Consider the following 17,401-nt stretch of genomic DNA (forward strand, 5'->3'; position numbering starts at 1 on the left):
ATACATACAAAATATTATAGATAATTTGTGTAGGAATATGTGTAGGAAAATAGACTTAAAAGTCTGTTTATAAATTTACATTATATCATTTTGTATTATATTATTAAAAATGTCAAAAGCATTATTAATATTAATGTAGTTTTTAAAAAGAAATAAACTGATATTTAAATGAGAAAGAATTGACTTATGAAAGAACAAATATGTGCATAGGATATGGCCATAAGAATCAAGATGGCAGCCACAGTGGTGTGATTATTTATTTATTTAGCAAACTTGTACGCTGCCCATCTTGTTGAAGGTGACTCTAGGCAGAATAAAATACAGAATAAAACATTAAAATGATAAAGATCTTAAATTTAAAAATACAATTAAAATAAAACTAAACAGGATTGAGAGGAAGAGAACAAAGTGCTCATAATGTGGAATAATGAACAATCACTAGAATAATGATGTGTCTGCATAATTACTGTAATAGTGCTGTGTTAGTAGTATGTGACTAACCTAATGTGCATTGCACTTGGATACAATGTATGTAGCAAACTCTCCATTGTATACCCGTGAGAAATGAACCTAATGTATTATAATGTGTATTTCAATGTGTATTCTTTTGTTCCTGAGAAAAGGAAAGTATAAAACTGAAGTCTGAACCCGCCCTCGGGGTTCAGAATTGCTTGTTGCTATTGCTTCTGAACCTGCGCAATAAATCTCTCTGCTAAAACCCTCTGGAATTCGTAAGAGTCCTTTCGTTTTCCACAAGACTCAGAGAGGAAATGGGGTATTCTCTACTCTATCAGCCACTTCCAATGTGCCACACCTCCATTAGGACCCCAAGCTAGTTGACATAGCTATGTCATCAAGGCTTTTCAGAAGGATGGAAATGCATCTGACCGGGGGGGGGGGCAAGATGTTTTAAAGGACAGGAGCCACCACCAGAAAAGACTCTTCTTCGAGACCCTGCCTGCCAAAATTCCTTGGCCAACATGCTCTTCTGTGGCACAAGTGGGGCAGGGTAATCCCATCAGATTGAGCCAGTTTCTCAGATAACCTGGACCCATGCCACAAAGGGCTTTAAAGGTGATAACCAATACTTTGAATTGGACCCAGAAGGAAACTGGCAGCCAGTGCAGCTCACAGAACAGTGATGTAACATGGGATATGTGACAAATGTTCTGTCATTTTTTGTACGTATGTTGCACAGATAAAAGCAAACTGTTCTCCCAACCTAAGGATGCATATTGGATTCTCATCGATATAGATAAAAATTCTTCTTTGATGATGAACCTGCTTCTATACTGAGTTATCACCAAATCAATGTGGAATGCAGATTTCCTTTAATAATTCATCCACATTGTCATAAGGGAACACTATGATGCAAAAATCTTCTTCTATTAAAGATTTATATTCTGGCTGTGCAATTCAAATTGACATATATCAGTCTTCACCATTTTTTCTTCTGCTGCCTGAATCATGTGGAAGCTGTGATCTGGACACATCTGAAATATTCCAAGTTGGAGAAGTCAACATTAGGAATAGTCAACAGTGAGTTAAAACAATAAAGAATACAGTAGATCATTAACTACATAAAACTGACCAGCAAAGTAGAAGTCAGATCATGTTTGCGTATAATAGACGTTCATTCTCCTGTTTAGAAGCTACTTCCTTTTATTAAAGCAGTTGCTCTGGTAGGCCTCTCTCTCCTCCAGGGTGGACACGGCACACTTATGAACTCCAAATTATACTGTGGATTACGATCAGCCACAATTTTAATTTTCCAGTGTGCCATTGGAGACAATGCAATAAATTTAAATGGCAACTAACTCAATTGCCGGGCTACTCAAAGCAGACTTTTTAAAATAAGGAAGACTGGCCAGACTGTGGGCTCCATTTTAACACCAGGATCACTGAAGCTACAAAATGCCAAGCAGACGACCTGGGAATTAAAATAAAAAATTATCTCTGAAATAAGGTTCATTAAAGACAGGTTACCAGGTTATGGTGATCCACAGCATAGTGGCTTAAGAGAAGTGGCTAACACCAGTGTCCTTCCAGTTAAGTCATCTAAGGTAGTAGACTCTGACAGTGATCAGTCTGGACAGCCATTACCAGAGACAGAAGTCTAATTCTATATTTAGAGACTTTTAGAGTACACTCATTGAAATAATAGCACTTACATCATAACTAACTTAAGGCTCATTGATTTATGACCGAAACTGGGATGCAGCCCAGAGGATGCAATTGATTCAGAAAATGTGTGGAGGGTTTTTTTTTTTATTACATTCACTGATTTTCCAGCCAGTTTTTTTTTTTTTTAACTGTAACCAAAGATTCCCTCTCCCACCTTCATTTTCTACTGAGGATTGTTCTTTTAGCTACTGAATATAATCTGTTCTAATTGCACTTGGAAGAAAAACCAGAATACCCCTTCCAAACTTAAAAGAAGAATTGATCCCAAGATTACCTGACCTGGAAAAAGCATCTCTTGAGATTGCCAAGCTAATTGAAATTATGATTTTTTTCATAGCTAACATAGCTAGCACAATTTCATGTTGTCCACTTCTGCTTTAGGAGATTCCCAAAGTAATACATTTCCTGAATCCTTAGAGTAGAAGATAACCCCCTTCTTGTGCCTCTAATACCCTGGCTGTGTTAGCTGTGAATAGGAATTGACAATTTCTTGTCCTCCTCCAAATGAGAATTCCAGTCATCCTGGCCCTAAAACCCAAGGAAGAGATTTTTACTGCCTTTGTAAAGGCCATTGGGGCTGGAACCAACCAAATGTCAGAGTGAAGAAAATTGCAGAAGAGAGATGCCACAGCAGAAAAGACATGCCTCCTGATCTAGTCAGATGGTATAGTTTTAAGGAAGAACCCTGGAGCACACCCACCGTTAGACATGTGGGACAGTCAGATAGCACTGGGAGTGATACCCCAGGCCTGTGCCTTATAAGGCTTCATGGGTGATAAATAGGACCTTGAATTGTAGATTTATAGGCAGCCAGTGCAACTTGCAAAGTGATATATTACACAGGCATATAGCGGTATGACCATAAATATCCTGCCACTGCATACAGGACAAATTGTAGCTTTTGGGGTGCCTTCAAGGGCAACCCACATAATGCACATAACAACAAGCAACCAGGAGGTGACTACAGCAGGAATAACAGTGAGTAAGGCCTCTCAATCCAGGGATGGATGCAATTGGTACACATTACAAAATTGTGCAAAGGATCTCCTGCCTACAGTTGTTAGGTGCCATCTCTCAATGTCAGCAGCAAACAACACTGGTATAAGTAGTATTTATTTTAAAAAAATGGAGAAGCAGACTTTCTTCTTTACTCCATCACAAGACCAGATGGGACATGACTATTTGCATTTATCTCAGTTTGCTGCCCATATCCCGAGTCCCAAAATACTGTATTGTGTCATTGCCCAATTTAGGAAGAATTTCTACAATAGAGGACCTTGTTATTTCTGGAGAATGGCCATAGGAGAAACCTAGAAACTTTTAGGGATTAAAGGGAGCAGCGAACTCAACATTCCAAAGGTGCTTCCTACAAACTTCATGCCCCCCTCCATGTTCAGTTGCAAATATTGGGAAGAAAGTGGGATGAAAGGAGTGCATTTATCCTTGGGGCTGAATTGCAAATGGAACAAATTATGGGATGGCTAAGGTGAAAATCCAGATGTTCCTTGAAAAGTGAGTATGCAGAGAAAACATTGTATGAAGCAAACTTGGATTATATAAATGTGAACTGAGCTAGGTATATCCATACCACTGTTAGCTGGACTAATTTAAATATATGCTTATGGCATTAATTTAGGTGTTTACCGTATAATGAAAGGGATAGGGTACAGGGTAGGGCAAGTGTACCATTGCCATATGTGCGATGTTGCTAAATGCTTCAGAATATACAATAAATGCCATTTCAAACAGTTTTCTTTGTACATTGTTTTATTTCTCAGTTTGTTTGAAATTATCTGCAGCACAAGAATACATTTTTTTTATATTTAAACAGGGCCTTTTTCTCCCCCCAAAGAGAATAGTAATTGAGTAGATATTGTTGATTTTGCTTCTGAACTGTGACATCTTGCTTAAATTTGCACAAGCTTCCCATTTTGGGGGGAGGGGTGTCTCTTAAGCATCAGGCTATAGGAGCTGAACCTAGTTTGGGCCACATTCATTAAAGAATGGCTACAAGTTGGAAACTCAGCTCAGACGTGTAAAAAATTCAACCATTTACATTCTTCAGTCTTTCTTTATAATCCCCCCCCACACACACACCTTTTCCCCTTTTCTTTTGGAGTTGTTTTAGCTTGCTTTCAAAATACACTTTTAACAACTTCAGAATGGGCATCTAGTTATGAAGAACAATACAATAACCCTTATTTGGCATAAACAATATTGTTTGGCTGGGGGCTTGAAGTTCCTTTACATTCCACTCCAAAGTAATGCCCATTATTTCTCAGATACAAGTGGAATGAAAGATCTGAATTGATCCCCATGAAAACGAGGGAGTGATTTTTTTTTTTCCATTCAAGGCCAGAGGTCTCCATTTCCAGAGAGGAATGTAAAATAAGAGCAGCATCTGTTGCCTTCGGGGCTCACACAAAAGGTTATGTTTCACAGACAACTATTGTCAGTGTATAAATACGCAAAGCTTTGGAAGGGAGAGAGTACATCACAGGATTTAGGTGCAGGCTCAGAAGAAGAATACACCTCTTTGGGAAGGTGCAGACTTTTGCTAGCGTCATCACTATATCCTAATGAGGGCACTTACCTGCATGCCTTGTCCTAAACTAATCCTGGATTAGCATTTGGATAAGATTTCAGAATTGCCTACTCCAGGGAAGCTATAATTGTACTTGCAGATAACAAACCATTCTTGTACTTAAGAGACTTTCCCCACACTTAACCCACTGTATATTCAAGATTGTTTAAACTGCTGTAAAGAACAAAAAATATATTTGCACATTCACAAATACACTTCCGGATGGGATTGCTTGTTAGAGTTCTTGTTAAACTCTATTGCTGTTAAGGGTATTTACACACACACCCATAAACTGCTGCTGTGGTAGATTATTGTAGTCTTCCTTTGGGACACGACTGATCATGCTAAACCAAAACATATGCTGCAAAAGCCTCCTTATAGCTTATATAAGCCAGACTGAATCACCTACAAATAAGAAGGAAAATGCATTTCTTTTTCTCATTCTCTTACATCCACTGAATATTATATGATCTATTTAGCAGTGTTGCAGCTGTGGGCTTTAATGATCCCGAAAGGGCCCATGAATAGCAGAGAAACAGGATCTACATTTCTTCTAAATTATATTGTACATCAGTAGACTATATTCTAGATGGCTCAAAGATGTGGGCCCAGTTTTCTTCTATGTCAGAGTCAGGGTTTTTGCTGTTACTGATGATTGGATGCTGGAACCTGTGGGTCTGGGTAGGTTAAGAATGGCCCCAATTAGTTGCAGGGCTAGGCAACCTTAAGTGATCTCAAAGATGATTTAAGATCAAATGTGATAAGTAGCTGGATATCAGATCCCCAGCAAATCCCAGAATTGTAGACTAGACTGGAAGACAAAAAAAAAAAAAGCCACTTCCATATTACTACTAAGAAAACTATGGAGAAGGCATTCATCACGTCACTAGGAATTAAATTTAAGGTGAAGAGATTTTAAGAGCTTACAAATGACTGCAGGTTATGTACAATGAAAAAATAGGTTCACACATTGTACTAAATCATAATGCGACTTGTTTGCTTTTGCTTTAAAAATGCCATATGATCAAGTTATTTAAACTCAGATTTACTCAACATAGAATGAAGGAAATTGTGGCTTAAAACACCTTGTGAAGCAAATCATAGTTTCATCAGTGCAGGAACAAAAAATTATAGTTTCTGCATTAAACTTCCTGTTAGATTTTTTTTTATTATTATTATCCCTAAGTGACAAGAAGGAATATTTCCTGGACGTGCCTTTGAAATGTACCTCCCAACTGAAATTTAAACCATGTCTGTAACATCAGGTCATGAACAAAGAAACTGTCCTATGAAATCAGACTATTGGTTCAGTTGACCCAGCATCTAATCTTTGGCAGTGACTCTCAAAAAATCTCCCTCAGAGGACTTTTACATCTGCAAACAGATGCACCAAAGGATACACCTGGGAATTTCTATATGAGAAACAGGTAGTCTTTTTTTCTTCTACCAATGATTGCTGTCTTGGAGAATACTGTTGTTAGGACAATAGATGTAGTAAGGGAACACACTGAAATTCTGTGGGAAGATCTTTTCACTCTCTCCATCCTATGTGAAGAGAGGAATGAATTTACAAACTTTGAAGAGTAAGAATGAATCAGCATTGTTTGCCATTCCTCCGCAAGTGAGGTTTATACTTCCCCAAACAAAACTGCCAGGACAATATAACAAGACTCTACTATTTTAATGGATTTTGGCCACAAATAGCTGCATATGGGTAGCATAGCAGTAGTTTGTTTATGATCAAATGAAATGAAGAACATTTTGCACAACTGGGTTTTCTCTTGTTTTCCCCTCTTTATCTTATTTTAAAAAATCCTTTGGATTAGAATCTCAAAATAGCAGAGATTAGTTAAGAATACAAAGATTAAAGCCTATTTTCTCATTATCTATGGAAAGTAGATGGGAAGAAAATACATAACATCCTCTTGGCAATAGGCTCCCCCATATTGTATTTTATTGCTTTTATTGGGGTTTTGGAGTGTGTATGTGGTAGGTTTTTTGTTTTTGGTAACTCCTTTTCTAAATCAACTTCATTTGTTTTGTTACCTTGGCTCTTTGAGTGTAATTAACCCTTTAATTAATTGCTGGATCTCAAAAAGTGTCTGAAAACACAAACCCAAATACCATCGCCTTCTGTTGAAATAGTACAAATCAGGAGTAAAGATTTAGCTGTGCCTTTGGCTCCAGGGGACGATTTGATGAAATTCAATTAATCTCCCAAAGGGATAATCTGGACCCAGGTCAACTTGGAAGACAATTTTGATGACCCTGAGGCTCTACTTCTACCACCTCTCTCCTGGTGAGGGAAAACATACCAGCAGATTTTAACCTGGCATTTATAAGAGCTGAGAGTTAGGTCTGCAACTAACGTAAAGTAGAGGCTGGACAATGTCCGCCTTTCCATCTTGTGATCAAATCTGTGGCAAGAGCTATCTGTCCTCCCAATGGCAGTTTTCTAGGAAGTGGGATTGCGGTGGAAAGAAAGAGATAAAAAAAACCATCCCCGAGTACTGCTGGCTTTGGCCCAGCATGAAGAATAATTTATTTCCCTACACTCAGCTGTTTAGGTTGGATTCAAGCAAACGGCTAAAGAATAAAAGAAGGTACTGAGAGAATAAGTATTAAATATCTCCCTTAAGGAATTGGATATAATTCCCTTAATATGGAACATGAGTCCATATTAAGATATTGAGATATTTTTTCCTAATCCATCAAAGGATCTATCTAATATCAGGATTTGCTGAAAGAGCTGAACAAAAGCCCTAGTTCAGGATACTTTTTCGTTCTGTCTTGATTGTTGTGAGCAGTCTGAGTCCTGAGATTCATGCCAGGTGTAGAAGAAAGAAGGAAGGTAGAGGTTTTTAAAATAATATCACATAGAGGAGAAGAAAAGAATTGTGCTGGAAAAAACTTTGGAATAAGACAGGGTCTGGGTTTGTCCTCTCTGCATCCTTTGAAACAATAAGACCTTCCTCTCCCCAGAACGTACTTTATCTCCAGCTTGCGTAGCAACTACCACTGAGAATGTTCTGATTGCACAAGAATAGGAAAAGCCAGATGCTCAAGATCACAGAATATCTTACACAGTCACACTTGCTCTTCCCAGTAGGAAATAGGCCTCTATGTACACATTACAAATAACTTGAATTTGGACTGAAGGTGCTTCTTTCAAAAGAAGCTACTGGCACATGGGCCTCTGCCTTGAAACATCGTATCAAGTGCCAGGTCCACTGATGCCCACATCTAAAAAAAAATCCTCTCATACCACCATGCTATAAATGCTGTATTTTTTTACCCCATCATTTCCTGCTTCAGATCTCCACACTAGAAGGTGGGAAAAGCTAGGAATCAGCTGCCCTAGATAGTGCAAAGAGCATCACTGCTCAAGGACTCCAAATCTTCCTTGGTTCCCTCTGCAAGTGCAAGAGCTTAGTTGCCAATTTCCCACAAATTTAAAAAAAAAAATTGATTAAAAGAGTTTCCATCTCTGTACATGATAATCTTCAGATGGCAGGCTGCCGGATGAATGTTAAATAATTCCTCCACAGTAAATGATTGAAAATAAAAGACAGCTGCCATTTTTGGTTTCCTCCACGGCTGCTTCTCTTTCCAGTGTGTTTCCTGGGCTCTCCAGGTGGGGCTGGGCATGTCAGACCTTGGCCTCAAGCATCTCTAGGAAGAGTTTGTGCATGGGGACTTTGCCTTGCAGTTTGATGCTATAGAAGTGCTGCACAGCTTTGGCAGCTGTTTGTCGCAGGAGAGGCAGGGTCAGCAGCAGCTTTCCTGCACGTCGCGGTTCCTCATGACGTTGACTCAGCTCATAGTCCTGAAGGGCTTCATGGAGAAGATCTTGTAGTTTCTGCACTGCCTCCATGTCCTCTATGTGCATTGAATCTTTAGGGAAAAAGCAAAATTAGTGAGGGAATCAGTCGAGATAAATGGGCAGGGAACATATTTAATCTTAGGACACAGTGCTTCATGGCAGAAAAAAGCTACCTGAAAAACCAAGAGAAACGGCTTTTGGAAGGTGTATCCTATCTGAGAATCTATGCAAAAGGTGTTTTGGAAGAGACAGGCATACCACTAAATCAGGGGTAGGCAACCTCGGCTCTTTTATGACTCATGGACTTCAACTCCCAGAATTCCTGAGCCAGCTATGCTGGGAGTTGAAGTCCATGAGTCATAAAAGAGCCGAGGTTGCCTACTCCTGCACTAAGTCAATCTATTTTTGCATTAAATTATGTAGCAAAGTTATTAGAATATGATGTTTGATATGCCTGAAATATACAAAATGAACAACAAACTCAGCACTAGGAGCTTTAAATCATGAGCTCCAAGCCTGACCTAATTAATGTGCTATACTAACATTCTACATTCTCAAGAGATTTCTCCTTCTAGATCAACTTGAAAATACTGAAAACTAATTTAAGAAGCCTTGAAAAATTGGATGGGTTTGCTTGCTTGTTGCTAATCAGATATCAGTTTGTTTGTCTATATTTCTGCTTTCTAATTTGTACAGTGTACCAATACATGGATTGGAAGAATCCTCCCTGAATTGTTTTTAAAGCTCTTGCTGCAGTTATGGTAACACGTCGCAAAAAAGAAAGACAATTAGGAACAAAAGCAACACAAACACTAATAATATATTAAATTTATATGACTACCAACTCAGGGAACCTCAAAATCAGTCAAAATATTTATTTTACATTAAAAATAAAAAGCTATATTTACTGTATTTTACAGTTCAAACATTTTGCAGATGACACAAATTTGGATGGGATGCTAACACTCCAGAAGACAAATAATTTCAAAACGATTTTGATAAATTAGAAAAATGAGCTGAAAATAATAGAATAATTTTTTTTATTTCACTTAGGAAAACAAAAAATAAATATATAGGAATGAATAAAATGGGGAATATGTGGCTTGGTACTTATGAAAAAGATCTTGGAAAAATAGTTGATTGCAAGCTCAGAATGTAATTTATACTTGCATCAATTGAAAAACAAATTCTAAATCATTGGAACTTATTTTTCATTTTATTCTGCTTTTGTCAACCCAGTTTTGAACTGCGCTTCTCCTGCAACTCGTGCAAAGAGCTGGCTGTGTTTAGCCTCCAGAAAAGACAACTGAGGGGAGATTTGATAGCACTTTTAAAATACCTGAAAGGCTATCATATAGAAAAAGCCCCTGACGTGCCATCTTTTGTTCCAGAGTGCAAGACTGAAATAGTGGATTTAAGTTACAGGAAGGCAGATTTTAACTGAATGTTAGAAAAAAATTCCTCTTCCTAACAATAAAAGCAGTTTAACAATAGAACTAATTACCCTGAGAGAGGGCGGACTTCCCCTTATGAGATGTGCTCAAATGAGGGCTAGAGAGTCATTCACACAGGATGCTTTAATTTGGATTCCTGCACTGACTAGTGGGTAGGGGTCAACGGTATATAGCCTCCTCCAATTCTGTGATTTTATGAAAGATTTTTATTAGCTTTCTCCTCTACCCCTGCCCACAATTCTGGGAATTTTTCCTAGTGGGACATTGGTATGAGCAGACAAAACAGTCCAAAATGCAGATTTTGGGATTGTTTTGTCTGAATTAGTCTTTTGGAAGGCAATGGAATTTTACCAACTTGGTGACTATAGAAATATGGGAGAAGACTAATAACTTGCTTTCTTTCACTTCTGAATAGAATAGAAAGGGATTTGTATTTAGATATGGATCTGAGGAACAGGTTATAGAGATATGGTACTTGTTTACTGGCTAATAAACAAGAAAGTAATTGGTTGATAGCTCACTGTGCTCAGCTTTGGGACAAAAAGTAAAATAACTGATTCGTTGGTAGGTCTCTGTAATTTTAGTGTCATAAATATATAAATATGCTATGCTTTTAGTGTCCTTCGAGCCAAAAGATCCAAAAGTAATCAGCCCATCCAGATCATTTTTCAGGTGCATTTAAACGATTCAAAAGCACTGCAAGATGATAGGTTGGTGGAAGAGCCCCATGCAAAGAAAACATATATAACAGCTGATCAAAATAGGCTCAGAGCTGCTGTTCTAAACTCATCAAGCTTCCCACCCTGATTTTCTGAAGTGCACAAAGGACCAAACTTTGAGCCAATATTATGGGATTTGTTTCCAGCAAGCCAATGCTGAACTGTTATCAATATAGTTCTGATGGACCGTTGATTACAAAATCAATAACCATTATTTTTTTTAATAGATGTCAGGAGATGGGGAGCTATTAGCCTGATTTCTGATGGTGGGCAATTTCTTCCCAAATTGTAACAATGGGCTTATTCCTCCTTTCAAAGCACAGGTACCATTTTTTTATTCTTATAAAAAAAACCAATCCCTCCACATTCCCAGTTGCTGCTCCTTTCGTCCATGACTTTACCTGAGTTGGCAAGAGCCAGGGCCTTCAGAGTGACAAACTCTTCCTTCTCCACCTTCAGCTTTTTGTACCGCCGCACCAGCTGCAGGATGGCCAAATGGAGCTCCAGGAGCCCCGTCAAACGTGAATGTTCCTCATCCATGATGTAATCTTCAGCGTAGACCAGTTTATCCTCATAAGGTAATGAGCGATACACAATACCCAGGATGAGGATTTCCATCCAGGCGCTCTGCAGTAAGCTCATCTGGTCTCCCAAAGAAAGGTTAGAAAACCCTGGCGAGGCAAAGGAACCACAGATTAGGAATACTGACCAAGCAAAAGGTACCGAGTTGCTGCTTTCTAGAAAACTGGCAGAGGCAATTCACCTTATGGTTGTTGAGTGTTTGTTTTTTTCTTTTGACCTAAGAAATTAATCCCAAAATAAATGCAAAAGTGCTATCTAACCTTTCCAAGTGGGTTACCCTTTGCTGTATTGTGACTGCAACTTGCAAAATAATAATAATAATAATAAAGTTGGAAGGGACCTTGGAGGTGATCGAATCCAACCCCCTGCTCAGGCAGGCAGGAAACCCTACACCATTTCAGACAGATGGTTGTCCAGTCTCTTCTTAAAAACTTCCAGAGTTGGAGCATTCACCGCTTCTGTTGTTCCATTGGTTAATTGTTCTAACTGTCAGGTTGTTTCTCCTTAGTTCCAGGTTGCTTCTCTCCTTAATTAGTTTCCATCCGTTGCTTCTTGTCCTGCCCTCAGGCGCTTTGGAGAATAGCCTGACTCCCTCTTCTTTGTGGCAACCCCTGAGATATTGGAACACTGCTATCATGTCCCCCCTTGTCCTTTTCTTCGTTAAACTAGACATACCCAATTCTAGCAACCGTTCCTCATATGTTTTAGCCTCCAGTCCCCTAATCATCTTTGTTGCTCTTCTCTGTATTCTTTTTAGAATCTCAGCATCTTTTTTACATCGTGGTGACCAAAACTGGATGCAGTATTCCAAGTGTGGCCTTACCAAGGCATTGTAAAGTGGTATTAATACTTTGGCTGTTACAGGAAAAGTGTCCATAGACAAACTGCTCAGTGAAATGGTTTCGACTCTGAGCCAGTCCTATAGACGTACTTCAATAAGACAGAGGCCTATTCATATTTTCAAAAGAGAAAGCAGCTTTATATAAGAAGGTACTTCCTATTCGCTTGTTCTTAAGGCTGGGCAAAGCATTTCCAAGAGATGCTTCATCAAATACCCTTCGTGAAGTGCTGGAGCAGCTGCCTTTGCTAGAAGTCTCTCCTAGATGTCTCTGTATATATGGGCAGACAAAGCCCCAATTTTCATTGGAATGAACACCAAAGCGAAGTGGTGGAACTGTGCAAGTAAAGACAACAAGGAAAGCCTTCAAATCAGTTGCACTGATCCCTATGGAGAATGTAACAGCTTTAATATTTCAAGAGCTAGTGCTTCAGTCTTGCCAGCATGCCTTGTAATAGGCCCTTTTGGGATATTTGGTCCCGTCTAGTTATTGCCATGTTAACATGAAAAGGAGAGAAAGAGAAGGATGATGTATTGTACGTGAAAATAATCAGTCATGTTATAGAAAACTCTACTTCAAATGCACTTGTATCCCAGCAAGTATCAAAGGTGGGAGTGGGTTAGGAGGGTCAAAAAAGGCAAAATGGTGATTGTAGCAGCATGATCAAAGCCTAATCTTTTCTACATGTGTGCAACATTGTTATACAGAATGTACTAAGGTTTGACTGTGACTCAAGGAAATAGGGACTTAATATTAACCACCACTGAATCATGCATTATCTCTCTTCCTTAATAAAGAGTTGAAGGGAAGTGGGACTTATCGTAAGATATAAGCTATCACCTTATCTGGGTAAAATATGTATCTTCAGGCCACGTGGAAAAAGAACTGACATACAGGCAGGTGCACTGAATTAACTTCAAAGTAATAAGGTAAAACACAAACAAAAACCTGTAACTAAGTCCATTAGAACCAGTTAAGTCTAATGGCTGAGAGCAAATGTGATCATAAATAAAAGAAAACTCTCATCTGCTTTCCAACCACAGATCTGTGAAAAATCAAAAGTAAGCTTGAAAAGAAACTATTCTCTGTCAATGAAAAGATAAAGTTAGGCATTCTAACAAGTGTGGAAGAGGAAACAGAGACACAAGGAAGTGTAAAAATATCTCCCAATATTCCAATTAAATTTTTTTAAAAGTGCTAAGAAATTTACACCAGTATCAGTAATGATTCCACTCTAAGGTAAAATGCCTTTACAATTATAATGGTATTTAAGGGAATATCATACTATTTTATTTTTCCAATATGGATATGTTGTTGCTTGCTTGTGGGATACTCTTTCAAAATAATTGAAAATAGGCAAGAGTCCTTGTGTAAAAGAAATAAAGATTTCCCCCCCCTTGCTAGTGATAGGAAAACAGAAGATAAAAGCATTATTGCCAACTGCAGTCATGCCCCAATATTGAAGCCATGCCTCAGATACCTCACACTATGTTAAAATACCATCTCCAAATGTGTGCCTTTCAGAATGAATAGAATAGAATAGAATAGAATAGAATAGAATAGAATAGAATAGAGCTGGAAGGGACCTTGGAGGTCTTCTAGTCCAGCCCCCTGCTCAAGCAGGAGAGCCTATATCATCTCAGACAGGTGGATGTCCAGTCTCTTCTTAAAAATCTCCAGTGATGGAGCACCCACGATTTCTGGGGATAAGCTGTTCCACTGGTTGATTGTCCTCACTGTCAGGAAATTTCTCCCTAGTTCCAGGTTGCTTCTCTTTTTGGTCAGTTTCCAACCATTGTTTCTGGTCCTTCCATCTGGTGCTTTGGTGAACAACCTGGCCCCCTCTGCCTTGTGGCAGCCCCTCAGATACTGGAACACTGCTATCCTGTCTCCCCTATTTCTTCTTTTCCTTAGACTAGCCAGACCCAAAATGTATCTCCTAACACTTCTGAAGGTACCAATTTGGGGAACAATGTACTAAGAGTTCAAAGCTTTGATTTACTGTGTGAAGATTTAGTGAAATCAAAAAGCATACATGTTTCTTCTATAGAGGATACTTCAGTTTCATTACTTGGTAGCAAATAGTATATACAAATAAAAAGTATAAGCAGTTTGGCCTAAAAATTTTCCATGCGTCTTATGAGATTATTCTCCTCTTCTTCTTTTAGTCTTAACTACTTTCTCTGTTACCCTAGAGTTCTTTCTTAGTCATGTCTGACTAACTGTGATATATCCTTATTTAGAAGTTTTTATTCCCAAAAACCCCTCAGCTCATGCAGTTGTGTGTGCCTTCCTGCACTTGGACCAAGGGACTCAGGATGATTTGATTTCTCTTGCTATCAACTTGGCAATTAACAAAAGAGCCAGTGATTGCTATATTGACTGGTCGGGAGTTCTATTTTTCTATCTCAGCTATCTCAACTAAAGGAAGAGAGGGCAGAGGGATGGGTCAGTGGCATTTATCTATCACTATACCCTATTTTGTATTTGTGTTGCCAAAGGAGGTAAGGGGTGATAATGGCATAGCAGTCCTTAGACATCCAATTTCCCTTATCAGGCCACTGAATAGAAAAGAGGCCTCAAGCCACATTAATTAACAGATACCAATCAGCTGTCACATGTTGTATGTGCGTGTATGAAGTCTGACGGGTAAGAGGTAGGGATCAATAAAGCACTGGAGAAGAGGGCAAGAAGAAATTAGAGGACAGCTGAAGAGGAATCTGGGGCACTCTGGAGATGAATTACAAATTTGATCTTTGTTTGGCAAATGTGGAAAGGAGCTCAACTTGGCAAAACTGGGCAGTCATGCCCTAGTGACAACAAACTTTGGTTCTGTTCTGTATGCCTGAGCAACAACCACCTACAATCAGTCATGGTTGAGTAAAGGAGCTTTTTTTTACTGTTACATTACATTTACCTACTGGTAGTAACAAAATTGTGTTCCTAAAGCTTTACATATATTGGAGAATCACAATATACAAAGTACACAGATTATTTTAATGTCCATGCTTCAGAAGAAGTTCTAATTTCCATAATAAAATTAATTAAGACATGAAGATTGCCTACCATTTTAATGCATTAAAAACATTATTCTACTCTGAGTCAGCAAAGAACTCATAATCTGAAGATGAAATATAATATGAGATATTTTGTGCTAACCATATAGAAAGGTCTTCAGCCAGGTAAGGATTATATAATTTTTAATTCAGGCCCTGTTCTCCTTTTGACAGATACAGTTAAACATTTTAACTATGCACTTTGTGCTTGGATCTTGCATTAAGATATTCACCAGACAGTCTACTAGCTTGTTTTTTTTTTACTAATTTGTGAGGTATCCCTTTATGAATTGTCTCAACATTGTAACAAAACATACAAATTCAGATTTTGGCTACAGCATTCTCCACTTCTAACAGGAGTGGATGGCTAAAACGTCTTTTTCAGGTTCAGTTCTATCATCTATCATTTATCTTTGCACAATCTTGTCACCTCAGCTAATATTGTTAAATATTTTACAAGAGAGTCTGATGTCACTTTTCTTTCCTTATTTAATAATAAAAAGAAATAAGCACTGATCAAATACTACATTTATGAATTCTACTTCTTCTCTGGTGCTCTTGAATGACTTCTTAGAGAGTCATTCAAGCTGATCAAGAATCACACAGATAGTAAAATGTGGTATTGCCATATACCCAACCAGATTGCTAACATAATGGTATGAAGTATAATAGCATTTCCATTCAGTTGCTTAAGCAAATTCTCCTGGTGATTTGTTAGGAGAGCAGGCAATAAAATAATCACAGTGCAATATTAAAAATGGAGGGTTGGGCAACTTAGGCTGAATTCTAAAAATACAGAACATTTGTGAAGAGTTGCTTACAAGACACAAGAACTGGGAAATCTGCCTGTAAGACTGTACTCTCAGAAAGATTAAATATGTAGTTTGAGGGTGGTCTTAATTATCAACCAGAGAATCAAGTGATCCTGAGGTTAGGAGTGTCAATCACCAGTTTTGGTTGGAAAACCAATTATGCCTATTCCTGGCCCTGCTAAATAAATCCATGCACTGATAACACTGTATTTATACGACTGTAACAAAATGTACCTAACTAGCTACCTATCACTGCATTCTGGAATGTCCCATTTGTGAAATTTGTGAAGTGCTTATTAGGCTCCTGTTGAAAACTGATTCCTTCATCCAGGCCTTCACTGAAAGTTTATTATGGAGGAATATTTTTCTTTTGTTCTGCCTGCCTTCCCTTTCCCACATTTTAATGAAAGTTCTTTTGGCATTGCTTTATTTTATTTTTATTGTTGCATTTTAGCATTTTTAATTGTGAGTTATTTTATTTTGATACAACATTGAATGAAGAATAAATTTGTAATGCATTGCATCTTTTCTGAGACTCCACTGTAGTGATTTCATTTCCTATCTTTCCAATGTAAAATTTGAAGAGGAAACAGCGGAGGCTTTGTTTAATTCCCATAAGAAAAAAGAAACTATAATTAAAAATAAGAAAAGAAACTAAAAACAAACGTCCAATGTTGCATTTTATAAAAACTTGACTTAATAGGCTGTTTAAGAGGATAGTAATGTCCATTAAATCCAAATGTCTGTTAAATCCTAATTTGTATCATTGACATAATCTATACCAGGAGTAGGCAACCTTGGCTCTTTTATGACTTGTGGACTTCAACTCCCATGCTGGCTCAGGAATTCTGGGAGTTGAAGTCCACGAGTCATAAAAGAGCCAAGGTTGCCTACCCCTGATCTATACCATCTGCCCAATTACAGAATTGACATTTGTACATTTGTGTCGGGAAGTGTGATTTAGATGATGTAAACATGTAATTTTCATAATTACACAAATGTCATTAATTGACACAAATGACTTCCATTATGTCAATTGTCCAGTTCTTCTGAAGCAACACATGTTGCCTACTGTAGTAATTTTGTGTGCTGTTGCACCAAGAGTATGTTTAATGGAGGTCTGGAGAATCAAGAGTTTACTGTATATGAATCTTTGCTGCAATTCATGTTCAATAATGCAAATCAGATTTGATCTGATTCAAATTTCTTAAATTGATTTGTAAAGTTGAACCAACTTGATTTGGACTTTTGATTTTGAAAAATCAATCCACTCATATCTGAATTTTTGAATTGATTTGGAAAACTGAATTGATTTGGACTTTCAAACTGATCCATAAAAAGTGTGCTT

The 17,401-nt window shown here is 38.0% G+C and overlaps 1 protein-coding gene across 7 annotated transcripts in view; it reads right to left on the bottom strand.

Annotated features, from left to right (window-relative positions):
• Positions 1 to 3,933: 3,933 nt before the first annotated feature.
• Positions 3,934 to 17,401, bottom strand: part of ESRRB (estrogen related receptor beta) — a 102,846-nt gene continuing 89,378 nt past the window's right edge. For 4 of the 7 annotated variants that reach the window (XM_039351657.1, XM_039351655.1, XM_039351656.1 and 1 more), the window contains 2 exons: positions 11,166 to 11,435; positions 8,418 to 8,662 (listed from right to left, as the gene is read on the bottom strand). In XM_039351657.1, the coding sequence (XP_039207591.1) occupies positions 8,418 to 8,662; positions 11,166 to 11,435 (515 nt within the window). Of the gene's footprint in view, positions 8,663 to 11,165; positions 11,436 to 17,401 lie in introns of all 7 variants that reach the window. The other 3 variants (XM_039351654.1, XM_039351659.1, XM_039351660.1) reach the window with 1 other exon arrangement.

The sequence above is a fragment of the Crotalus tigris genome, unplaced genomic scaffold (genome assembly GCF_016545835.1).
Source record: "Crotalus tigris isolate CLP2741 ecotype Arizona unplaced genomic scaffold, ASM1654583v1 scf7180000018371.15429387391:27106975, whole genome shotgun sequence".
Taxonomy (NCBI): Eukaryota; Metazoa; Chordata; class Lepidosauria; order Squamata; family Viperidae; genus Crotalus; species Crotalus tigris.